This window comes from Delphinus delphis, chromosome 4 (genome assembly GCF_949987515.2).
Source record: "Delphinus delphis chromosome 4, mDelDel1.2, whole genome shotgun sequence".
NCBI classification, from domain to species: Eukaryota; Metazoa; Chordata; class Mammalia; order Artiodactyla; family Delphinidae; genus Delphinus; species Delphinus delphis.
Window position 1 is genome coordinate 8,870,963 of NC_082686.1, and position 25,990 is coordinate 8,896,952.

The following is a 25,990-nucleotide window of genomic DNA, read 5'->3' on the forward strand; positions in this document are numbered from 1 at the left end:
TGCCTCTCTCTACCGGGGGGCCCTTGCCCTGGTGGACAGCCTGCTTGGGGACGCCCCTCTGCCCACGGCTGCAGCCTGGCCCGTGACGAGCCTTCACGTCTGCTGCCGGCGGCCCTGCCAGCTCTCCTCTCGCCAGTGTGCAGGCCAGGGCAGGGCGGCCCTCCCTAGCTGCCGGACCCCATCAAGTTCTCCCCGAGCCCTCCCGCGTCTCCTCACCTGGCAGCAGGATTCAGACACGAGCCCCACCCAACTACAGATGCAGGATGGCCCTGAGCGGGCATACTGCCCATCCGGCGAGGCGGGCAAGGTTCCTGTCGCAGAAGGCTTCCCTCCCCCAGTCACTACCCAGATGGAAGCAGGTGGCCTTAGACGAGGACCGGGAGGTGACACCACCTGGGCTTTTATTGCCGAGTCTGTAATTTACAGTCGAGGAGACAGCTGACAAACAGGCAATGGTGCCTATCAACGTGCACTTCCGCTGAAGGGGCGCCGGCCCCCTCCCACCCATTCCCGTCGCCCCTCCACTGGGGGTGGCCGGGGAGCCAGCCGGTTCACAGGGACAAGGGACCCATGACGACTCCTGTTTGCACGGGGATCAACCCCTACAAAACACACCGTGCTCCAGCCACAGGCAATGTAAAAAGATCTTTTTCCTCTGAAGAGCTGACAGCATCTCACATATTATCCTTTCAGTTTGGCAGCCCGGGTAGAGAGGCTTTGCTGTCAATCGGTGATGAACCAGAGAAGTAGCCTGAAAAAGCTTCTGGTGCAAGTGCATTTATCACCAGCAGACGCCATCTCTGGGGAAAGCTTTCCTCTCATGATTTCCCAATCCTGGCTGTGCCTCAAATCACCAGAGGAGCCTTAAAGAATCCCGATGTTCAGACTGGGCCCCAGACCAAGGAGGGCAGGACCTGGGTGTTGATCTCCGGCAGGTCTTTGGGGGACTTCAAGGTTGAGAACCACTGGTCAAAACAGCTGCTACTTGACATTTTTAAACGTCTTCATGTTGAACGTGACCCACACCTGCACTATTACAACTCTGCATGGATTCACCTCCCAGCTCTCCACGTGGTAAATCATCCCACTTGCCACTTTCCCGTGTAGAGAGAGGCAGACTCTTTTTCTGGTTAACTGGGTTGTGGATTAGCAACAAGCTGACGCTCCTCTCCAGCTCTCTTCTTTGCTGCTGACCTGAGCTGACAAGAGTGTGTTCTTCCATCGTCAGCGGCTCCCTGCCAGAGCCTGGACCTGCGGGTCCCAAACTTGCCCTCTGATTTGGTTCAGACAGGGAAGGGGTCCTGGGTGTAGCCTCACCTGCGGGACTCACCGTGTTCATCGTGCCAGAGGAACAGCATCGAGGGCCATGAAATCATCTGTAAACTCCTCAACGTGAAGCAGCCGCACCAGCTTCTAGGGCTCCACCCATCACCACCTGTTGGTCACATCACCAGAGTCTCCTGCGCTAAGAGGAGACTCCAAACGTGGGAGGCCTCCTGCAGCGACAGCACGTCATACGTCTCAGCCCATGAGTCCGGTCTGCTCCCAAGAGGGAAAGGACCATGCCAGCATCCCAGGGACCGAGAGCAGAGGCACAGACTGCTAAGGAAAGGTACTTTTTTTGCTTTGAAAAATCAGTCTAAGAAGTTAACCTATTTGGATACCAAAGTGTATCTAAAGTAAAATCTCAACTCTCGCCCCCTCCCCAAAATAAAATAACATTAACAAAAACAGAAATTTTAAGGAAATATGCCGAAACAGTAACAAGGGTTCCCTCTGGTGGTGAGATGGGTGATTTCCACCTCCAACGCGTTTTTTCTACTTCACTCTTTACTAACTTTCTAGACTGTGCATTACCACCTTTAAAATCAGAAAGCAAACATAACAAACTTCCAAAAGTTAATCAACTATTTAGAAGCTAAAGTGATCTAATAATCAAACACTCTAAAATTCAACAGAATAAACCTTCTCGAACCACCTTCTCTAATTCTAGCTGTGGAAGGAGTCCACCCATAAAGTGTCTGTACTTTCACACAAGTATTCCAAGGGGGGGGATTTACTGATTTTCACACTAGGTAACATTGAACTGTTCCAGTCTCAGAAACTCATCAAAAAGAGAATTTAGTCTATTAAAATGTTCACATATCTGAGGTAAAAATGTGTGCTAAATACAACAGCCAACATATTTCTGGAGAAAATCGGTCCACGCGTATCTTCTGTTACAGAAATCCATTTTCTAGTGTCCGTCAGGCTCTGTCTGATTCCACTGGTCTCAGGTGTGTTTGGTCTCGCCCCTCTCTGGGCACACGGGGGTCCCCAGACCTAGCAGCCTTCAGGCACATGACAGGTCTCATCAGGGGTCCAGACCTTGGGGACCTTCTCTGTGCTCACTGAGTCTCGGCCGCTTAAGCTCCGGGGGACTGACCTGAAGGTCTCCAGGCATCTCTAAGATGTAAGCACACACAGGGTGGACAAGTGAGTGAAGACGTCTTTAAGTTAAGAGCTGACGTTTACAAACTGAATTTCATGCGCAGACAAGGAACCGAACTGCCTGGCCAGGTCCTCTATGGATCTAAGGAGAAGGTCTACCCCAGTGGTTCTCAACCCGGGGCGACTGTGCCTCTCGAGGGACAGTGGGCAGTGTCTGACGACATTTTAGAGCGTCACAAGTCGGGGCAGGGGATGGGTGCCAGCACCCAGGGGCACTGCTAATCATCCTGCACCCACAGCGCAGCCCCAGAGCGAGGAATGACCTGCCCAGATGCCAACACTGCCGAGGCTGAGAACCAGCCCGGCTCTACCCGTCTCCCAAATCCACCGTCTGCCTAGCAGGGAGCACCTTGGCGGGAGGGTGGGCTCCTGGATGAGAATACACACGCAATCAGTGGGTTTAAACGACAGGCCTGGTGAGATGCATCCTTGCTTTCTCAGAACTACTTCAAGTTAGGTGGTGCTCATTTCCAAAAGAGATGGTATTCTATTTTTAATTATACTAAACCAGTAAGAGTATCACTTACCTGATTGAATTTCTTCTGTGGAAGGGCTGGAAATTATGCTGGTTGGTATAGAATTCAGTGGAGTATCTGTCTTTAAGGGTATTAAGTTTATTCTCCTTGATTAAAAAAAGAAGTAAAAGGCCATTAGTATCATCGGAATGGTTTGCATACAATACCAAATGTCAAAGGAAACATGTAAAACTTTCAGCTCATATCATGCAAGGCATTAAATATAATGTCAATATGCCCCCTTGCTTAGTAACTAAGGATCATGTATTAAGTTAAACCATCACATAAATAAGAGTCAGCTTAAACCGTAACCAGTCATCTAAGTTTCAAAACCCGTGTTTTCTGAACTACCAATGACATGCTAAACACTCTGCTAGATGTTTCCTACATAAGCCTATCAGACATGGCTTCCAGTATGGAAAGCTCCAAAATATAGATGGTTCTTTTTTAAAATCCACAGTCTTAATTCTCAACAACTATTTTTTTTTAAATTATAACTGCAAGAAGCTCGCAAGAAATTAAGAGGGGAAAAACTTTAATACCGAAAATGTTTCAAAGAACACTTCCCCCTCCCTTCCCCCACTTAAAAATAAATTTTAAAAACATTGCTAGGGACTTCCGTGGTAGCACAGTGGTTAAGAATTCGCCTGCCAATGCAGTCGACACAGGTTCAATCCCTGGTCCAGGAAGATCCCACATGCCGCGGAGCAACTAAGCCTGTGCTCCACAACTAGTGAGCCTGCAATCTAGAGCCCACGAGCCACAGCTACTGAGCCCGAGTGCCTAGAGCCTGTGCTCCGCAACAAGAGAAGCCACCGCAATGAGAAGCCCGCGCACCGCAACAAAGAGCTGCCCCCGCTCGCCGCAACTAGAGAAAGCCCGCATGCAGCAACAAAGACCCAATGCAGTCAAAAATAAATAAATAAATTTTCAAAAAACATTGCTAGTCTGTAGGAAGAGATACAGAAAGAGCCCAGCATTACACCTAAACCACATTATGGATCCGCCAATGAAGTCGCGTGAACGTGGCAGAGCGTGTGGGAGGCGTGCAGTGCTCCCCTCATCCCCCCGCCACGGCCCCTTCCCCAGGCCGCCTCCCAGTGTTGGGCGGTGGGCCGGGGAGAAGGCTGTGTGCAGGATCACAGGTGTCCAGGGAAGGAAGCCTGGAGGCCAGCTGCTGCCTGACGACAGGGGCCATGCTGGGCAGTTCTGTCCGCTCTGCAGTGCCAGCCGTGAGCTCGGGCACATTCACCAGCCAGACGGGCATGAACAGGGGAGAAAACAACAGCAGCACCACCTGGAGGCTATTCAGACCCGAGGTGCCGCTCACCATGATCCAGTCTGCTGGACACGCCAAAACCCCGTGGAGGAGGTGCTCCTTTGACTTCCTACCTATTGTAAGTGCCTGTTACCGTCTGGGCAGGAGAACACGGGTAGAGAACGGGGACACGCTTCCTGCCCTGGGGGGCCTGTACTCTAACTAGGGAAACAGAAGCATAAATCAAACACCTGCTGTCGAATGCGATGTGTTGTGACACAGAAAAGGGCTGAAGGGACATCCAAATGGGTCTTCTGGGAGGACTCTAGTGTCACCCAGCGGAGCAGGTGTCCAGGGCGTCCCCAGAGGGTGGAGGCACAGAGGCCTCCAAAGGCAGAGCGTGCCCTGGGGACCTGACGTTCAGAGCACGCGGGACGAAGGAGAGTGAGGGGTCACCGTGCTGGATGGCAGGCTGCCACAGAGCCGGTGACGGGCCGGGCGAAGAGCCGGGACCTCACCCGACGGGGAGGAAATGGAGCCAACAGAGGTCTGTAAGCAAGGAAGCGGTACTCTCAGGTCTGACGTTAGGAAACATCTGTCTGGCAGCTGTGTGGGATTTCACCTATGCGAGGGGCTTTCGGCTTATCCTGTCTTTTGACAAGGCAAGGCAGCTTCTGTTCCCATCACAGCGCTCACCGGGGTGTTGACTTGCTCCAGGCCTGCAGCGTGTTCAGAGTGACCCTCCGGGATGCGTGGGCTTTCACATTCTGACTGCCGGGCTGCAGGGTCTTCTCCTCTGAGGGCCCTGCCAGGAAGCCTCTGGCACCAGGAGCGGTCACAGGGGTGTCCTTGGCCGCCGTGGGGGCCGGAGACTGTTTCGCCTGAGGGGGCGTTGCAGAGGGGCTGCTGGGGTCCCGGACTCTGCTGCTGGGGGTTCCCTCTCCCAGCCTGGGTCCTGGCGAAGACCCTGGGTGTGTCTGACTCTTGGTTTTCTTCGCTGTATCGGGAGTTCTCACACACACAACTGGCTTCTCTTTCAAGCGAATTCCGAGCTCATCCTTCTCGAACGTCACGAAGGAACAGTAACCATCCGTGGAAGAGATGGCCAGGAAGGCCCCGTCGCTGGACCTGCGTTCCCGAAACAGAATAGAAAGCGAAAAACTTTACCGAAGTCTACAGGCCACTCTTAGCACCCTCATCACTGGTGAGGAAATGGAAGTTCAAGCAAACTCACAAGCTTTGTCTGAAGGCAAAGCCGTCAAGGGAAAAACACGGCTGAGAAAGGATCTGTGCGGGCTCCTCCCTCACGCCCTTTCCCTCCCAACCCACCCCTGCTTCGTCATCAAATTCACCGGAATAAAGGTGAGATGACCTTTTTTTTTTTTTCTTTTTTTTTCCCTCCAAGATAAAAAGAAGATGAGGGCTTCCCTGGTGGCACAGTGGTTGAGAATCCGCCTGCTGATGCAGGGCACACTGGTGCATGCCCCGGTCCGGGAGGATCCCACATGCCGCGGAGCAGCTGGGCCCGCGAGCCATGGCTGCTGAGCCTGCGCGTCCGGAGCCTGTGCTCCGCGGCGGGAGAGGCCACAACAGTGAGAGGCCCGCGTACCGCAAAAAAAAAAATTTTTTAATAAATAAATAAATAAAAAGAAGATGAAAAGAAGATAAAGAGTGATAAAGAGCAAGAACTAGATGGTAGGTGGCCAGGCCCAGCCTGGGCCCGAGCACACAGTGGAGACAGAACTGGGAGCCCAGGGGTGCTGAGAACCCCAGGCAGAAAGGCGAGGGCAAAGTGACCCCTCAGGACGGGCACAGTTCTGGGGCCCCTCCTTGTCTGCGCAGCAGGGGCCCGCATGTGTGGGCTTCCTCCCAGAGGGCCTGGCGAGTCCCCACAACACCAGGGACCCCGGGCCTCCCCTTGGTTTATGAGAAATAGATGAACCACATCACAGTCTGCACGGCATCAACACCCACTGCAGTCACAACAGGAAGCAGTACTTTAGCAAGTTAGAAACAGCTTTCCTTTTTACATTGATTCCTTTAAAAAAACTGGTAAATAAGGGCCAAAAAAGCCAACTGTAGGATGCAATGCTCCCTGACCTGAGGGGCAACTCCAGGGGAATGTACGCTGTCTCCCCCATCCACTCACCAGGAAATATCACTCAGGGTGTGGTAATGTATGTTAGACACGTAACCAAACGGGAACAGCTGCTGGGTGTCGTACAAAAGCACAGAGTCTTCAGAAGCCACAGCAAACACCAAGCGGTAGGGCAGGCTCACCAGCTCCACACCTGGCTCTGGTGACGGGCGAAATCAGGAACAGAAAGTCAAACAAGCAAAAGCAAAGTTCCCAAAGAAAACAAATTTTCCCCAAAAGCCCTCTCCCCAGGGACGTAAGTGATGTAACTTTACTAAATGCTTTACGGAAGAATTCAGTTTTTGTATTATTTTATATAGGAATATAAGAATTAAGGAGACCCATGCAGGAACCAATGAGGACACTGTGTTATGATTCAACACTCATGGGAACCTGCGGTTCAAAAGGAAGAGAAGAGGGCTTCCCTGGTGGCGCAGTGGTTGAGAGTCCACCTGCCGATGCAGGGGACACGGGTTCATGCCCCGGTCCGGGAAGATCCCATGTGCCGCAGAGCGGCTGGGCCCGTGAGCCATGGCCGCTGAGCCTGTGCGTCCGGAGCCTGCGCTCCGCAACGGGAGAGGCCACAGCAGTGAGAGGCCCGCGTAGTGCAAAAAAATAAAATAAAATAAAATAAAATTTAAAAAAAAAGAAGAGAAGAAAAAGTTGTGTGAATGAGGCAAGTCACCCTGAGGGGTCACCGCCTGCTAAGGAAACATCAGGGTCACGTAGAAGCATCTCATGAAGTGATGTTTTAATGCTGTCAAGTTAATCATAGTCATTCACATAAAGGATTAGAAACTTAAAAACAGCTTCTGCGTCCGGCCATGTAGTAACAGAGACCTGACTGACCCTTCACCTGAAACAATTAAAATACCAGGCAAAATACTGAAACGGGTTTTTTTTAAGACACTGTCCATTAGGCCATGAAGAACAGCAATCCCTCAGAGATAGGAAGCGAGAGAGGTGAGCCCTACGATCACCTCCGTTTACTGCCTGGAGTTTCCAGGCCCAGCAGAGGTGGAGGGAACGCAGGCGGCGCCTGGCAGATGCCCTGAGCTGGGAGGCCAGGAGGCCCAGGCGACTGGAGCGTGCGGGTGGAGGGGCAGAGCCAGAGCCCCAGGGGCCTCGAGCCTTCAGCTGAGTGCTGACCAGTGCCGCACGCGGGAAAACTAGCCAGGGCCGGAGCGAGGGCCACGGGAAAGAGAGAGCCGTCCCTAAGGAAACCGTAAGCAAAATGAAAAGACTATCTACATGGGAGAAAATATTTGTAAATGATGTGACCAACAAGGGCTTAATTTCCAAAATATATAAACAGCTCATAACAACTCAACAACAAAAAAAACCAACCAACCCTATCCAAAAATGGGCAGAAGACCTAACAGACATTTCTCCAGAGAAGACATACAAATGGCCAACAGGCACATGAAAAGATGCTCAACATCGCTAATTATTAGAGAAATGCAAATCAACACTACAATGAGGTACCACCTCACACCAGTCAGAATGGCCATCATCAAAAAATCTACAAACAATAAATGCTGGAGAGGGTGTGGAGAAAAGAGAACCCTCCTACACTGTTGGTGGGAATGTAAGTTGGTACAGCCACTACGGAAAACAGTATGGAGGTTCCTCAAAAAACTAAAAATAGAACTACCATATGATCCAGCAATCCCACTCCTGGGCATATACCCAGACAAAACTATAATTCAAAAAGATGCATGCACCCCTATGTTCATAGCAGCACTATTCACAATAGCCAAGACATGGAAACAATCTACATGTCCACTGACAGATGAATGGATAAAGAAGATGTGCCCCCCCCCACACACAATGGAATACTACTCAACCATAAAAAAGAACAAAATAATGCCATTTGCAGCAACATGGATGCAACTAGAGATTATCACACTAAGTGAAGTCAGAAAGAGAAAGACAAATACCATATGATATCACTTATATGTGGAATCTAAAGTATGACACAAATGAACCTATCAGTGAAACAGATACAGAATCACGGACATAGAGAACAGACTGGTGGTTCCCAATGGGGAGGGGGTCGGGGAGGGATGGAGTGGGAGACTGGAGTTAGCAGATGTAAGCTTTTTTATATAGAATGGATAAACAACAAGGTCCTACGTATAGCACAGAGAACTATGTTCAATATCCTATGATAAACCATAACAGAAAAGAATATTAAAAAAGAATGTATATATGTATAACTGAATCACTTTGCTGTACAGCAGTAATTAACATGACACTGTAAATCAACTATACTTCAATAAAATTAGTTAATTAATTTTTTTTAATAAAAGAGCCACCCCTGAAGCTCACACAAGGCTAGAAACAGCACATGTTCCCACCAGCGAGAGTGGAAAACCGCCCACTTCATGGGCATCAATTAGAGCATCCAGGCGGCTCTGCCTCCGTAGTGAAGAGATTAGCCCTAGACTAAATGCCCCTGTGATCCCACCTGACAAAGCCTAACAGCAAGACCCCTAAGACGCAAAGTGTTTCCAAGCAACCTCACTGCATCCCAGAATAAAGCTCAAGGATATTTATAAGGATGAAAATATATCCGGCATCCACTAAGGTAAAATCCACAATGTCTAATAAAAAATTATCAGATGGACTTCCCTGGTGGCGCAGTGCTTAGGAATCCACCTGCCAATGCAGGGGACACGGGTTCGATCCCCGTTCCGGGAAGATTCCACATGCCGTGGAGCAACTAAGCCCGTGCGCCACAGCTACTGAGCCTGCGCTCTAGAGCCCACGAGCCACAACTACTGAAGTCCACGCGCCTAGACCCCGTGCCCTGCAAAAAGAGAAGCCACCGCAATGAGAAGCCCGCGAACAGCAACGAAGAGTAGCCCCCACTCGATGCAACTAGAGAAAGCCCGCGCGCAGCAACGAAGACCCAATGCAGCCAAAAATAAATTAATTAATTAATTTTAAAAAAATTATCAGGCATTCCAAGAAGCAGAAAAATATGACCCATAATGAGGAAGAAAAAATCCATCAAAACCAATCCTTTGTACACAAAGCCATTAAAAGAGTTACTGTAACAAGTGTATTCCACGCGTTCAAGAGGCAAGAGGGAAGGTGTAAAGCAGAGGTACGTGAGGAGGACCCAAGCTGAACTCTAGAAGTTCTAGACTACACCGTCACAGAGAGAAAATACACTGGCTGGCACGAAGGGCAGGTGACACGGAAGAGCAGTGAACTCAAAACAAGCTGTAGGAACTATCCAGAGAGGAAAGAAACACGTAACAGCATCAGTAAGCCACGGGTAACTTCAAACCGTCCAATACGTGTGTAGCTGGAGCCCCTGAAGAAAAGGAGAGAGAGGGGGGATGACAGAAAAAGTATCTGAAGAAATAACTGGCCAAGTTCTCCAAATTTGATGAAAACTATAAACTCGTAAATCTAAGAAGTTCAATGAACCCCAAGCACAAGAAACATAAAGAAAACGGCAGCAGGCACACCGTAATCAGATTGCTGAAAGCCAACTGATAAAGAGAAAAATCTTAAAAGCAGCCGGAGGTGGAAAAACAGTGAAACAAAAATCCAATTCATATAATTTTCCCATAATTTTCACTGCATAGGAAATCACTAATAAATGACATTCAACCTCCTTCAGTAGAGAAACAAAGCTAGTATTTTTAGCCCTTTAAAGTTGCTTGCAGCAAAGAAAGTGTATTCTAGACAACGCAAAATCTGACACGTATTTTGATAACATCAGTCTTTGCTCTCAAGACTGACCAAACTGAACCAACTCACATACTCACCTCTCCCCACCCACCCTGGTGACCTGCCTCAGAGAACGTGACACACCCCTGTGGCTCTAAGGTACCTGCTTCCACCACTGGCCTCAGCTCAAAGTAGACGGGGCAGCAGCGGACAGCGAGCGTCGCCTTCCCAGGACACGGAAGATGGGCGATAGGCCTGCAAGATGAATCGTGGTTTTGCAAAAAAGCACCGTCACTCAACAAAAGCAAAAAGAAAGGGTAAACATTTCAAATATTTCTTCAATTACATACCTTTTAAGATTTTTCCTGGAGAAAACATAAGTTGTATTTGTTACGTTTTCACCCGATTCCACACATCCAGCTGGGGAAGCAGTAGAGGAAGGCAAGGCCATGTGTTATTAAACTGTTCATCAGCAAAGACACATGAGCATCAGTTCTGGTTTGTAAAAGATTCTCCCCGGAACATTATTACCTGGACAATGTTTCTGTGACTGAGGACAAATGCAAACACCCTGTCCCTGCCTGGGCTCAGCCCTTTACTCCAGTTCTACCCACCTGTCACCTCCCCAAGGGGCTCAGCTGCCCCAGAGCCCCTTCCAGGCCTGGGTGGGAAGAACATAAAGCAGGGAGCCCTGACCACAGCAGACCTTTGCCTGCGAATCCAGCCAATTCCTGCTAGTGAAGTGCTATGATCTGACCCCTGGCTCTCTGTCCCCTGGATTGACCTCAGTTGCCACCCAAAACCTGAGACTCAGGCCTTTTCCCATCAGCCTGATGGAGCCCAAAGGCTGCCAGGAGACCAGCCCTCTGCTGACATCTCCAGCCCCTGCAGAAGCTGCCTTTGCCCTGGGGAGCAGCCCACATCTGAGAGCCCTTCTACACTCACCTCAGGCTGTACTCAAAACCAGGTCAGATCCTGTTGGAGAATGACCGTCACACACAGTTGCTCTTGGGAACATCTCCCTGTTTTACGTTAACATTTCCTCACACACACACACACACACACACACACACACACACACACACACACACACACACACACACACGTATGTAATCTTCCATGTGACCATTTCATACCCGCTGGGGGGGGGCAGCAGACACAGCCAGTAGTCTTTCTACTCTCTTCCCATCTCACCCCATCCTTCCAACCCCAAGTAATCCATTTTAACAAACCATCAGGTCATTCTGTATTTCCCCCATGCTCACATAATTGTTCCAACCAGTTATAACTCAATCGCTGGTATATTCATATGGTGGGTTTTTTAAATCTATTTTACAGAATGGGGTATTATTTATACTTTTGCTCATTTTGCTTTTCTCAGTCAATCACTCATGACAGTTAACCTGCGTGACACTAATGTACCCTTTCTTCAGTAGCTACCTACTATGCACTGGTCTGAAAATACCGCAATTTATTCACCCGTTCTCTGTTAATGAGTATTGTTTTGTTTTTGTTTTTTTACAACTAAGAGCCATGCTTGGACTTCCCTGGTGGCACAGTGGTTAGGAATCTGCCTGCCAATGCAGTGGACACGGGTTTGAGCCCTGGTCCAGGAAGATCCCACATGCTGCGGAGCAACTAAGCCCGTGCACCACAACTACGGAGCCTGCACTCTAGAGCCCGCGAGCCACGGCTGCTGAGCCCACGCGCCACAACTACTGAAGCCTGCGCACCTAGAGCCCGTGCTCCGCAACAGGAGAGGCCACTGCAATGAGAGGCCCGCGCACCACAGCGAAGAGTAGCCCCTGCTTGCCACAGCTACAGAAAGCCTGTGCGCAGCAACGAAGACCCAACACAGACAAAAATAAATAAATAAAATAATTAATTTTAAAAAAGAGAAAAGTGTCATTAAAAAAAAAAAGCTATGCTTGCAATAAACATCCTTGGACATACACTCTTATGTACTGTTTTCATTTCTTAAGGAAGTGAATGTCAGACAAGGGGCGGATTGGCTGAAGAGTACATGCATTAAACGGTTACCAGACTGCCTTCCCAAAAGGCCCTAACAATCCACACTCCCTCCAGCAACAGCCATACACATGCCCATCAGCGACAGATATTTTCACGTTTTTCCAGCCTGAAATGAATAAAGGGATACCTACTGATGTCACATTAACCTGCGTTGCCTTGACTGTCGGGTTTCCGAACACCTCTCCGTGTGTGCCAGTTTTGCACCAGATTTGCTCTTCTATGAGCCGCCTTGTTGTACCTTTCTCTCGTTTTTCTCCTTTTGTCTTTTTGTTCTTCTTGCCAATTTGGAAGAGCCATTGTATATGATGTCTGTCAGCGCTCTCGTTTCTGTACCATAACCATTATTTTCCAGTCCCATCATACGACTACTGATTTTGCTTACTGCGTCTTTTGCCATACAAAAGCTCTACATTCAAATACAGCAAAGTAGGTCTATCATTTAAGAGCTGCTGGGTTTCCAGTCTTAGTTTGGTCTTCCCCAGTCCTAGTTTGGTCTTCCCCAGTCCTAGAATGTCCTCCTAGATTTTCTTGCAAGAGTTTTACATTTTTACCATTTTTAAGTATTGAATTCACCTGCAGTTTATTTTATTTATTTATTTTTAAAATATATTTATTTTATTTATTTATTTTTGGCTGCACTGGGTCTTTGTTCCTGTACATGGGCTTTCTCTAGTTGTGGTGAGCGAGGGCTACTCTTCACTGTGGTGTGCGGGCTTCTTATTGCAGTGGCTTCTCTTGTTGTGGAGCACGGGCTCTAGGTGTGTGGGCTTCAGTAGTTGGGGCACGCGGGCTCAGTAGTTGTGGCTCGCGGGCTCTAGAGTGCAGGCTCAGTAGTTGTGGTGCACAGGCTTAGTTGGTCCACGGCATGTGGGATCTTCCCGGACCAGGGCTCAAACCCGTGTCCCCTGCATTGGCAGGTGGATTCTTAACCACTGAGCCACCAAGGAAGCCCACCTTATCCATCTGATAAGCTAAGAGTCCAATCTAATTTTTTTCCAGACAGCTGGACACTCCAGAACCATTCACTCAATAATCCATTCTTCCCACTGAAATACCACTCAGGTCACCTATTAAATTCCCTTTTATCCCAGAATCTATTTCTGGATTCTCTGTTCTGATCCACTAAGCTGTATGTTTATTCCTATACCAATACCATACTGATTTGATAACAATAGCACTACAGAATCTCTGACATTTAGACAGGAAAATGCCTGCTCAAGTATTATTCTTATCTTTCATACTTTTTTACTATTCCTTGCATTTACTCTCCTAAACAAATCCGAGATGTCATCCAATTAAAAAACCAAAAAACCGAAACAAACCAACAACAAAAAAAACCTTAAATGGGATCCTAATTGGAAATCAATTATCATGTTAATTTTTAGAACACGAAATATCTCTATTTGTTCAGAACTTGTTTTATAACCATCAATAAGACCTTCTAGTCTTCTTCATAAAGGCTCTATGCCTTATTAAATTTTTTCCTATGCATTTCCATGTCTTCTGCGTTTTGCACTGTTACGAATGGAACAATTATCCTTTTCACATTTCTAAGTACTTATTCTACTGTAGCAGATACAGATTTTATGTATTTTATAATATCTATCCACCTTATCAAATTCTTTTTTTTATTCTGAGAGTATTTTTTAAATCTCTTGGATTTTCTAGAAACACAAACCTATCACAAAGTTTTATTTCTTCCAATCTCTGTAATTTCATTTCCTGCATTTATTAACACCACCAAGAATAATAATGGTGGCAGCAGATAACCTATCTGGTACCCGATTTTAAATGAAAATATTTTTGGAGCTGCCATTTAGGAAAGGACCTGCTACTGAGTTTAGTAAACAACTTTCAATATACTTAAGCAACTACTTATTCTTGGTCCTGGGACCCCCCCCCAGGCCAATGTCATTCCCACGTGTTCCCCAATGTCCTTTTACAGCCCAACCCACACATGTGTGTATGATTCACACACTCTTGGGGTCTCCTCTGCCCAGCCTGGCTGGGACACTTAGTGGCAAACCTGACCTGTGCCCTCCCGTTTGGCCCAGCCCCGGGTCATGTCATCGTATCATACACAGGATGGTATCTGAGCCATGGAGAGCAGGGGACGGTCTCCTCTGAGACCATGTTGGCAACAGCACTGCCCTGGATAATCCTGCTGGACTCAACCTCTCACCCTCCTGCTGAAAATGACCCTGACGTGTCCTTGCTGATTCTGCTGACCTGTCAGACTTGACCACTACACTCCCACAAGTTATTCCAACCAGACTTGTCTGTGCCTAGACCCTGTCACAACAGGCTGCTTCATTAAGAATAAAAATGATAAAGGCACTTTATCATTAGTTTTAGAACGATGACCTCCACATACATGTCTAGGGAAAAGGCACTCATTAAAATTTTTTTTAAGTTGAATTTGCCTAAGGGAGTATGTTTATCACTCTAGTCTAGTGGCTCCCAAACTTGTCTGTACATTAAAATCACTAGAAATCTTTTTAAAATTCCAAAACCCAGACCACACACTCCAAACCAATTAAAACACGATCTCTGGGAGTGGGATCCAGGTACCAGCACTTTTTGAAGCTCCCTGGAGGTTTCAATGTGCGGACAAGTTGGGGACCACTGCTTTCATCAGAATTCCCTGAGCTGCAAAGAGCATCACAAAATCAGGAGCACAGACACCACCACCGCTGCTCTCATGCCCTTAAATCAAAAGCTTTGTTAAACACACCTGGTGTGAGGAGCAAAGATCCATCAGGAGTGAAACTAAGTCTACGAAAGAATGATTTCATGCTGTCGTCATGGAACATCCGGTAACTTCTCGCCTGCGGCACACAGAGTCTAAACGTTATTCCAAACCTTCGCATTCACAATAAAGGCTTACCAATTCCTATTTTTTTCTCTACACGTTGTCATTTCTTACTGACATAATAATAAATGAAACTGAAATAAATTACATATCAAATAATCACGCAAGTCTGCAAGGGCAATCACTCGTGAACTGATCTCCCATTTTTGTTAAGGAAAGCTGTGTGTGTGTGTGTGTGTGTGTGTCTACGTGTCTGTGTGGTTCTATACTTATTATACAAATAACCCTCTGTAAGAGCACACACCACACTGTCAACAGTGGTCTGTCTGGGGAATGAGACCGGGAAAAGGCAGGAAGGTGACTAGGAGCCCTTTGCTTGTTATCTGTGTGTTTATATTTAGAATCTCCAACCGAATGAACCCTTTTTAAAAAGAAAATAGTAATCCTATCATCTTTTCAGACAACATTTCTTGAACACCTGTGTGGAACAGTTTTTGCTACCATGCGCTGACACTTTATGAACACTAAGCATTTAATCCTCAACCAGGCGTGACCCTCCTAACTACCCATGTGACCTCTCAGCGCCGGCCAGCTCACAAAGCCCACTCTGCCTCACGTGCTGTCCCAGGACTGGATTTGCACCTCATCTCTGCTTTGGTTTTTGTTGTTGTTGTTTGTTTTTAACTTTATTGAAGCAGAGTTGATTTACAATGCTGTGCTAACTCCTACTGTACGGCAAAGTGACTCAGTTATACATGTGTATATTCTTCTCCATATTCTTTTCCCGTCTGGCTTATCACAAGACATTGAATACAGTTCCCTGTGCTACACAGTAGGACCTTGTTGTTTATCCGCTTTGTTATAGTAACCAACTTGCTCCCTTTCACCTACTAGGATTAGAGTGCTATCTTCATTTACCAGTTCTTTCAAAAATCAAAATCCTTTCCATTCCTGAGTACCAGCCCGATGGCCAGAGAGTCCCCCTCCGCCTGCCAAGAAGGTGTATCGTCGGTGCTGGATCCACCTGCCTTCCTGTTGCCTAGTGCTGTGGTCTTCCTAGTCAGTGGTTCCTGAACCTCACTGCACCTCAGACTGTGAGGGCCCTGCCTGCTTCAAGCCAAGTGAATCACAGCTCTTGGGGTCGGGCCCAGGCACCCATATTTTTACATGCTTCCCAGGTGACTCCATAGTTCAGCCAGGGTTGGAAACACTGTCCTCCACCATCACCTCTCCCCTGGCCCCCAGACGTCCACACCTCCGTACAGGCCAGCCCAGACCACCACACTGAGACTTGGTGGTCTAAGAGGAAGTCATATTGCAGTTCAGGTGTCGGGTCCTGGAAACCAGGGGTTTAGCTACGAGCGATGGAGGAGCTCACAACTTCCTAAGTCCCAACTACAGTACGGCTAAGATGGAATGTCAAAACATTTTGTACCTCTCCTTCAGCCCCTACTCCAGACAGCATCTTTGAGACATTAAAAGCCACACGTTTCTTCAGTGTGCTGTACACCCTCAGGATCCTAAATAAAGAAGAAAAGTCTGATTTATCTCTTCTAGTAAACGAATTATGTTTCACAGAGAAACAATCTATTACCAGAACTGAAGATTGCTTCAACAACTTTTGGCCTGCAAAACCACTGACCAATGACTTTCACACTTAACTGAATGACAGAGGCAAATATTAACAACCAGAAGGATATCACTAACTAAGTGGGGAAATACGTCATAATTTCATTCTCTATTGAATGTTTCAACTTGTCAATGGACATAAACTTGTAAGCCTGGCCTTATTTTTCAGGTCTTGGGCATCTGGCTTAGTGGCCATCTGTATGACTGCAGTGAAGTTTATTTTGTGTGGAACGGTCTCGCCCTCAGGGATTTGCAGGAGTAAGGAAAGCGGCAGCAAGTAAATTGGTTGTTGGTAGTTCATATTATTCCCTGAGCTAATCAAATTGTTTCACTCCTGACTGCCTGAATAAAACACATATACCAGGGGACTTCCCTGGCAGTCCAGTGGTTAGGATTCTGTGCTTACCACTGCAGGGGGCACAGGTGCAATCCCTGGTCAGGGAACTAAGATCCCACAAGCCACTCGGCATGGCCACACAAAAAAAGAACAAAAAAACCCACGTATACCAGAAAATAAATGACATTTGGAATGTTACAGGAGATTCTATGAAAAATAAACACTTCCTTAGTGCTTTCATTCCAGCACCATTTGAAATTCAGTTTGTTATAGTTAAAAGTAGTTGGATAAATATTATAAAGGAATATTATGACTGGTGAGTGATATGCTTGGCAGCCCTGGTTTTTTTTTTTTTTTTTAATTTTTTGTTCCAGGAACACAATTAAATTATTGTGTTTAGGGCTTCCCTGGTGGTGCAGTGGTTAAGAATCCACCTGCCAATGCAGAGGACACGGGTTCGAGCCCTGGTCCGGGAAGATCCCACATGCCGTGGAGCAACTAAGCCCATGTGCCACAACTACTGAGCCCGCACTCTAGAGCCTGTGAACCACAACTACTGAGCCCACGTGCCACAACTACTGAAGCCCGCGTGCCCAGAGCCCGTGCTCCGCGACATGAGAAGTCACCGCAATGAGAAGCCCGTGCACCGCAACGAAGAGTAGCCCCCACTAGCCGTAGCTAGAGAAAGCCCAAGCGCAATAACGGAGACCCAACGCAGCCAAAAATAAAATTAATTAATTAAAAAAATAGATATTGTGTTTAAATGTACCAGTAAACACAGCAACAAGACCTCCTTTCAGAGAAGACAAAATATCTTATTTTCATATTAATTTAAATGGAGTTGTTAAAATCACTATAGCAGTAAACTCTAATAAAAAAAATGAAATAACTATCCAACCCTACCACTAGTTATCTCTTCTTGCTTAAGTCGTATTTATAAAAGACTTTTTCTTTAAAAGTTGCCCAAGAAGTTTAAATTTAATTCAAAGCTATTTCTGCATTCACTCACCCACTCAATAAAGATTTATTAAGTACTAACTTCGTGTAAGGCTCTTGTCCTAATTAGTTGCCAATTTCTTATTATGCTGTAAGAATAGCAGTAAAACAAAACGCTTTATACGAAACCAAGAATGAAAGAATCAAAGCCAGACTGTGGCTTACATTGGTTAAGCTGTAACAAAAATACCTCTGAAGAAAATTTCAAGCAAACAGAGGTGAAAACAACTTGCCAAATACTAACTTACCTGTCACAGCTCAGGGTAGCAACATACTGACCCAAAGGATCCCAGGTTACTCCTTGTACATAACTTTTATGTTCATTAAAAATTGAGATCTTTTGTCCTACGAATAAAGCACACAACACACACATTACCAAAACCCACTAATGCACAAATGGTATAAACTACAATTTAAGTATTGTTCCTTTATGCCGTTCCATAATTCAGCAGTTGGTAACTTAGACTCTACCAAACTCCACGTCAGGCTCTGGGGACCAAAGATGACTTCACATGGCCCCTCGTCCCAGGGAGCTCACAGCTCATGGTGGGGACAGACCCACCACCAGCATGCGCACTGTGACACGACGCAGAGAAGAGGGCAGCTAACAAAGCCGGGGTGAGGTCGAGGAGTGAGCTCAGAGTTTGGTTCTCCAGGTCAGGCAGGATACATGGGGCCGATGAGGAGAGAAGAAGGTATTCTGAGCAAATCCACGGGGTGAAAGTCAGTTTAGGCCACTGGAGCAGTGACAAGTAGCCGAGACCGCTGGTGTGTGCAAGACCCTCGTGTGCAAGGAAACGGTTCTGGGGGTTCATGGTGTGGCTCAGAGCAACGCTGAGCTGGGAAGGGACCTGCATTATAAAGATGAAACTGAGGGTTGAAGAGAGCACAGAGAAGTGTCACTAGTTAGGAGGTGACAGCAGACCAGGTGAGAGATGAGGGCCTGAACCAGAGCATTGTGACTAGGGATGGGAAAAGGGCTTTGGGGGAAACATTTAGAAGATAAAACCAGCAGCACACAGAGATTACCCAGATAAAAAGAGGAGGGAGTTAGGAAGCCTTGGCCAGTCTTAAAAAAACAAAACCCAGGGAATTCCCTGGCGGTCCAGTGGTTAAGACTCTGCACTTCCACTGCAAGGGGCGGGTTCAATCCCTGGTTGGGGAACTAAAATCCTACATGCCGCATGATGAGGCCAAAAAAAACAAAACCCCAAACCTTCTTCTCTGGGGAGCGGTCTACACCCCATCACTCGCTCTCCCGACCACTCACTCAACCCTCTGCCGTGGGCTCCCTCCCGCTCCTTGCCTGCCCCACCCTGGCCCTGAAGTCGCTGGTGACCTGCCGGTGACTTTACACACTGCACAAATGTCAGGCTAACTTTCCTTCCCCCTCCCCTTCTTGAAGGCCTTTAGGGGAGTCTGCTGAGATTAAGGTGGCCAGGGGTGAAGAAGAAGGCTAAGGAGACCTACGGAGGTTTGGGGGAGCTGCCGGGGAGAACAGGAGTGGGATCGAACCTCACAAGCAAAAGGGGTTGGGACCCCAGGACCCCATCGGAGGCTGGTGAGGACGAATTTATAGCGGCCCAATATGCAGGGTGGCCGGTTTGTGACCAGCTGTGCTCAGCCCGGGACCAGGAGACTGTCAGTATTGTAGCACCAATCCTGGGCTGGGGTTTTCTTGGTACCGTTGGGTGAAAGAAAAGGGTCTATGTACATAAATGATCCCCTTGGGGAGCAAAGTGGAGAGAAAATAAGAGGTCAGACGGGCCGGCAGAGCAGGAATCGAGAGGGCTCAGGGGACCTGAGGGCTCTAGCAGGAAGCAGGGGTGCTGAGGGGCCTGAAGGAGGCGTCTTGTCAGGAGAGCAGGACGCCTGGCTACGACGTCACTGTCAGAGCACTTAAGTGACAGGCCTTCAAAGAAGCCCAGCTGCAGAACAGTGGACTGGCCGACAGGACAGCGTGGATCAAGCGGGCGTTCTTTCTAAAGGGCCACCTTGAAGATTATGACACAGACTTTGGAGGAACTAAGGTGATGGGCAGAAGGAATCACAGCATGTGAACTTCCATAAATAAAAACGTACCGACTCTAAACAATTTTGCCCACATTACACGTTAAGAAAAAAAAAACGATGGAGGCCTAGGACGTGGTCTTGATTTCCACGCTCCTCAAAAACCGCTCCTCCCCCCCACCCCGCTACCTGCTGTGCTGTCCTGGGAGAGTTTGCCACATGCCAGCCAATGACATCTTTTTAAAACATAAGTAAGGGACTTCCCTGGTGGCCCAGTGGGTAAGACTCCACACTCCCAAGGCAGGGGGCCCGGGTTCGATCCCTAGTCGGGGAACTAGATCCCGCACGCGTGCTGCAACTAAGACCCGGCGCAGCCAAAATAAATACGTAAATATATAAATAAATATTTTTTTTAAAATAAGCGAAATCACATTAGTCTACTGCTTAAAACCCATCAGCAGCACGTGGTCACACCTTGGTTACAATCTGAGACCCGACCCTGTGGCCAGGACCCACCACCCTCCAGCCTCAGGTCCCCCCTCCCTCCTGCTCCAGCCGTCCGGTGATTTCCTGCTCCTGGGACACAAGCAGCAGCTCCGGCCGCCGGGCCTCTGCACATGCCGTTCCCATGAAATAATGCACACGGCTTGCTCCCCGGATTCATTCCAGTCTCTGTTCAAACTCCACAAGCTCAGAGAAGCCTTCCCAGATCACCCTATCACTCCCGGACCCCTTCAGAGCGCTATCACTTCCTGGCATCATACGTTTGTGTATTCGTCTGACACCCCACTAGGACGTAGCCATTGTATTCACGCATCCTCCAGCACCTGCAAGAGTGCCCAGCCTGCTGGCAGTGTTCAAGATCGTTACAACTGGCTTCAGGGGGTGCTGATGGAGTGTCAACAGACACTGAAATTACCCAACACACGGCCAGATTTGGGAAAAAGAAGACAGTGACACTGGTCCTCCCCATTGCCGAGTGTCTGGGATTGATAAGAAAGAGCATGACGGAAATAAGGCAAGAGAGAGGACACTTCAGCTGGACCGCACAGAACGAAGAACAGAGGCCTCTACAGCGTGGATGAAAACTGGGCTGATGCAGTGCTGACACCACAGGGGATGCCAATGCCGCTGCCTGACTCCCGACCTGGGCACTTGGGTTGCAGGAGAATCAGCAGATAAAGAAGAAGAGAAGAGGTTTGGGAGAAGACATCAAGCTTGAGTACAGGACTGCAGGGGGTAAAAGTGGTCAGGCGTCAGCCACCACTGGCTTTTGGCATTTCACTGCTATTTTCATCCTACGGTAACTTCTTACATGTTTATTGTCCCCTCAACCAGTGAACAGGTTCTTTCAAAGCAGTGAGGTGTCCTTGGCTTGCCTTGATGTCCCGAAATGGAAACCTGATCCCACCGACCCCAACATCGAGCATGCAATGCCTCACTGATTATGACTTGCTAACTTCCCGAGACCCTAAGTTCCAGGATGACAGGGATCAGCCGTATGCTGCCCCGCCGGCCCCGTCATGTCTGCACCCCCAGGCGTGTGCGATCTACCTTGCTTTGGCACCAGCAACTCATGACACCACTGCTAAGCCTCATACCTTCTGACTTGGCCCTTAAAAATGCAGTGGATCCATGGCATATGGGGCTAATCCCTAACCTGTCCTGCCAAACACCTATTCCAGTTCACTAAAAAAACTCCTCTGAAGCCTTTAAAGGTTCGGCTTTTTAGACACTTAGAATAGTCCTTCCCCCGATAATAACAAAAACATATCAGCTACCTTTACTGACATCCCATATGATGGCCGTGTTATCCACAGAGGCAGAAGCCATTAAATTCCCATCGGTTGCCCAGCAAATATCATACACATCTTCTAAGTGGCCCCTAGAATCCAAAGAGGAGAAAAAGCAATTCTTGTCTCAAGGAGAGAAAAAATTGTCAAAAATTTAAAAGCACACTCAGGGACCATACATTACAGTGGGACTTTAGGAATTTCCACTAGAGCTATATTAGCTATAGCTATAAACTACTACCTTCAAGGATATTTGTATCTTTAAAATTGATTCAAGTTTACTAAGGAAAATTTTATAAGACAAACTAAGAAAATCCATTTTAATCATATTTTTATCTTTTAAACTATGCCTGTATTACTGTCTTGCATAAGTAAAAGTTTTAAGTGAGCTATAAAAGTCAAAATGCGGGCTTCCCTGGTGGTGCAGTGGTTGGGAGTCCGCCTGCCGATGCAGGGGACACGGGTTCGTGCCCCGGTCCGGGAAGATCCCACATGCCACAGAGCGGCTGGCCCGTGAGCCATGGCCGCTGAGCCTGCGCGTCCGGAGCCTGTGCTCCGCAACGGGAGAGGCCACAACAGGTCATAAGGATAAATCCCTCCCAGGCCCCTCCCGAGGTTACCTCAGTGTTTTTACGACAGTCCAGTTCTCCTTGTTCAGCTGAGCCTCATCATCATCCTGAAAAGCGATCTGTTCTGGTTCCTTGTTATCATTCACCTTCCACAGAAGAATGACAGCATCTGTGGAGCGAGTCAGTTAAAGATACGCCACGCTTTACAAAGCATGGCTCCTTCACTTCTGGATTTTTAGGGTATTAAATAATATCTATGTTGTTCAATAGACACTATGGCCACAAGGATTTACGTCTAAGAATTGGGGCAGGAAAAGCAAATTTGCCTTCCGAACAAAAACTCCAAAATCAAACTCATACCAGATCAGAGCTATACAAGGTCTCCTTAAACAGAAGTGTCCCCAGGCCAGCAAAACACTACTGCAAAGCGACTGACTACATTAACAAATCCACAGGCATAACCTGTAAGTGGCCGAATAAGGAAACAACAGAGGCACCAACGCAAGGGTTGGCAAATCATTCCTAGCTGTGTAACCTACGGCCAGTCACTTCCCATCTTGATGCCTCGGTCTCCTCACCCGTAAGATGAGAAGGATAACAGTGCCTAGCTCATCAGCTATCGTGAGCATCAAATGAGGCAAATGCATAAAGCACTTACCCCACGATGCCCGGCACATGGTGAGCCCTTGCATGTGTCAGTTGTTAACACCATGGACGTGTCAGATCCCTTAGCGTGATGTCACCAATTGTCTGAGTCCTCTAGCTCCCCACGTTCTGACGCCACGCTCACCACATAACCTTCTGACCAAGACGTGGCTTCCCTTCGAGGAATGCCCGAAGGAGGAGAGTGAAGGAGCCGGTGGTGTGGACACACACGTTCTCTCTCTAAATTAATTGGAATCCGGGGAGCTTGGCTGAGATGAGATTGGCCCTGACGGACCGGCACTCTCCACGTGCTGACTGACTGACAACAGGTTTCCGGGCCCTCGAGGCCAAAGGACCTGGGCTGCCCTGTGCGGCCTCACAGAGGACGGCCCGCCAGCCTCCCCACTGCCCCCTGTGCTGCTGCCACTCCCCACCTCCCCCCTCGACGGAAACACTGGACATCAGGGCACTGAATTCAACCAGGCTTCTTTCCCTCCTTCTTCAAACAACATCTGAGATTTCTTCTTTCTTTTTATTCTGGCTTCTAGACTATCTTAGTTTTAGAGCATGATAAAAAGATTTACTTCTTCTGTATCATTTTATGCCATTTAAGCGCAAGCAGCAAGGGAATTTCCTGGCGGTCCAGTGGTTAGGACTCCGCGCTTCCACTGCAGGGAGCACGGGTTCAATCCCTGGTTGGGGAGCTAAGATCCTGCATGCCGCGTGGCACAGGCAAAAAATAAATAAATTAAAAAAAAAATAAGCACAAGGAGGAAATATGAATCAATCTACTCCCACCAAAGAAACATAATTTAGAGGGTTGTTTAGACTATACTCCCTAAGCCAATTAATTCATTAATTACAGAGAGACATGGAACTGACTGTGATCACTTACAGATGCTAAACTGACAGCCAAACAAGGCCAGGCCAGTTGCCTTGGGACTTAGAATGGTAAGCACCTACCTACTTGTCTCCAATCGGCCCAGTGAGAGCAAGTGGGAAAGCGGCCGTTTTCAAACAGGTCTTCTCGGTTTAAGCTTTGCATCCTCCACCCCTTCACACTCCCCACAACATTATTTTACTAAACTATCTAAATGACAGATTGAGAGGGTCAAGCGACCTCTAAAATAACAAAGTATGTCTAGCTCAAATCTCACTCTTCAATATGAGACACATGGGTATCTGGTTTCTGAAGAATCTTGAAGTACAATACTCACCATCCCCTCCTGATGCTAAAACTTCCCCACTTGGAGAAAAACGCACGACATTGACAGCTTTGGTATGGCGAACAAGATTGGACAAAAATTCAACAATGGCCTTTCCATCTGGTCCTTTTTCTACCTTCCAGATCTGCTGATACGAACACATTCATTCAGAGAAACGTATAGTGAGCACGCACCATACTGTACCGACGAAAACATCACTACGCTGATTTTCAGAAAGAAAATTTAGTCTTTCTTTTGAAATGTAAGAGGAAGGAACTCCTATCTGAAACATAAACCTACAGTCCCATTGCCTCCCACCTCTTTCTTGTGCAAACTGTTTCCCAGGAGGAAACTGGCTCAGGGTTCTACAGCAATGGGCATCCGGTGACATCACCCCAGGAAGAAAGGTGCTCTCCTTTGCTTTCGTTGTTGACTCAAGGCCCTGAGAATTTAGCCCTCTGGGCTACATAACTAAGTAGTGTGTGTCTGTTGACACTCATTATAAATAGAAGAGTGGAGAATGCTGCTTCAATAGTGCTTCCCTGGGCCTTTCTGCCTCGGCCCCATTTACCCTGACAGCGGTGTCCACCCCCGCGGAGGCCAGCCTGTGGATCCTCCCGGCGGCTCCGTGCTGGAAGTCCAGGCTGTACACTGGCTCCTTGTTATGCCAGGCGATCTCACAAGTGATGAGTTTCATCCTCCTGAGTCTTCAAGGGGCAGAATACCGTTCCTCGGGGACCGTTCTTTCTCCAAAGACAGAGGAAAGCTGAAAATCGTCGGTAATGAGGTGAATATTATAGCAGGATCGACGTACTGAGCGCTTAGTAGGAGCCAGGAACTCTGCTAACCGTTAAAAACGCACGCTGCGTTGGGAGAGGATGTTACTGTTGACGTCTGACGTTAACACCTAGCAAGTTTCACCTAAAATGGTTCGCTGAGTCGTGGCTGTTCAGTTTATTCTCCTGCTACCTCCGGAAAAGCAAAATGGGACACCCGGGCAGAGGAAATCAAGGCACCGGGTCGGGCCTGGCTGGGCGCCCGCGCCCGCTTAGTGGAGGATGCCGGGCGAGCCCGGAGAGCTGGGGGCGGGCCGCCTGGGGGAGTGGGCCGCGTGGGAGGGGGTTACCCGGGGAAAGGGGCCGGGACCGCGGGGGAGGGGGCTCTTTGGGGGGAGGAGGCCGCCCAGGGGAGGGGCCTGTCCGGGGAACGGACCGAGGTCGGAGGCGAGAAGGCAGCTCCCTTCCCGCTGGGCCCGGGAAGCCGGGACCGGACCTGCCTGGGAGGAGGCCGCTCGGGGCCGGGGCGGGGATCGGCCGCGCGGACGCGCGCTTTTCAGGAGCTATCCCGGGTCCTCGCGGCCGGCCCTCAGCGAGAGCCTCTCGCCCCCCAGGTCCAGCCGGGAAACCTCGGGGACGCGGAAGCCAGCGCGGGGAAGCCTTACCTATAGGGACGTGGTCAGTCCCCGCGGCCGCCAGCTCCCGCCGCCGCGCGCGCCGCTTCCCGCGCGCTGCAGGCCCCGCCTCCGCATGGGCGGGACTCCCGAGACTCTCCGCCTCCTCGTGGGCGGGACTCCCTGGAGGCCCCGCCCCGCCGCAGAGGCTGGTCCAGCGCCGCGAGTTCTGCGAATCTGGGCTGGATCCCGCGGGTTTATTAATTCCCTGCGGACAGATGCACAGGTGGAAGAAATGGGGAGTCCATCGAGTCATTCGTTCAATCACTTATTCCCTTGTTAATTCATTCTTTTAGGAAACATTTACTGAGCATCTGCTATATGCGGAACCCTGTGCCAGCCCTGGATACACAGTGGAGAGCCAAGCTGACTCAGACTTACCCTCAAGAGAATTTACAGTCCGGTAAAAGGAAAAGAAGAGCCGTC

General features: G+C 48.5%; 1 protein-coding gene across 1 annotated transcript; it reads right to left on the bottom strand.

Moving 5' to 3' along the window:
- Positions 1–398: 398 nt before the first annotated feature.
- On the bottom strand, positions 399–25,602 carry CHAF1B (chromatin assembly factor 1 subunit B). Its single transcript, XM_060009802.1, has 14 exons — positions 25,556–25,602; positions 24,686–24,880; positions 24,127–24,259; positions 22,316–22,433; positions 21,684–21,787; positions 18,141–18,237; positions 16,366–16,450; positions 14,853–14,946; positions 10,438–10,507; positions 10,251–10,342; positions 6,413–6,560; positions 4,960–5,391; positions 3,018–3,112; positions 399–2,445 (listed from the first exon to the last, which is right to left on the bottom strand). The coding sequence occupies exons 2-14, from the start codon at positions 24,809–24,811 to the stop codon at positions 2,354–2,356; spliced, it is 1,686 nt and encodes a 561-aa protein (XP_059865785.1). The 5' UTR covers positions 24,812–24,880; positions 25,556–25,602; the 3' UTR covers positions 399–2,353.
- Between the last annotated feature and the right edge of the window lie 388 nt (positions 25,603–25,990).

Coding starts and splice junctions, on each gene's coding strand:
- CHAF1B (XM_060009802.1), bottom strand. CDS start 24,811: ATGAAACTCATCACTTGTGAGATCGCCTGGCATAACAAGGAGCCAGTG. Junction 22,434..24,126: donor TTTAGCATCAGGAGGGGATG/GTGAGTATTGTA, acceptor CTCGCTCCACAG/ATGCTGTCATTCTTCTGTGG. Junction 3,113..4,959: donor TGGAGCAAGTCAACACCCCG/GTGAGCGCTGTG, acceptor TTTTTAATCAAG/GAGAATAAACTTAATACCCT.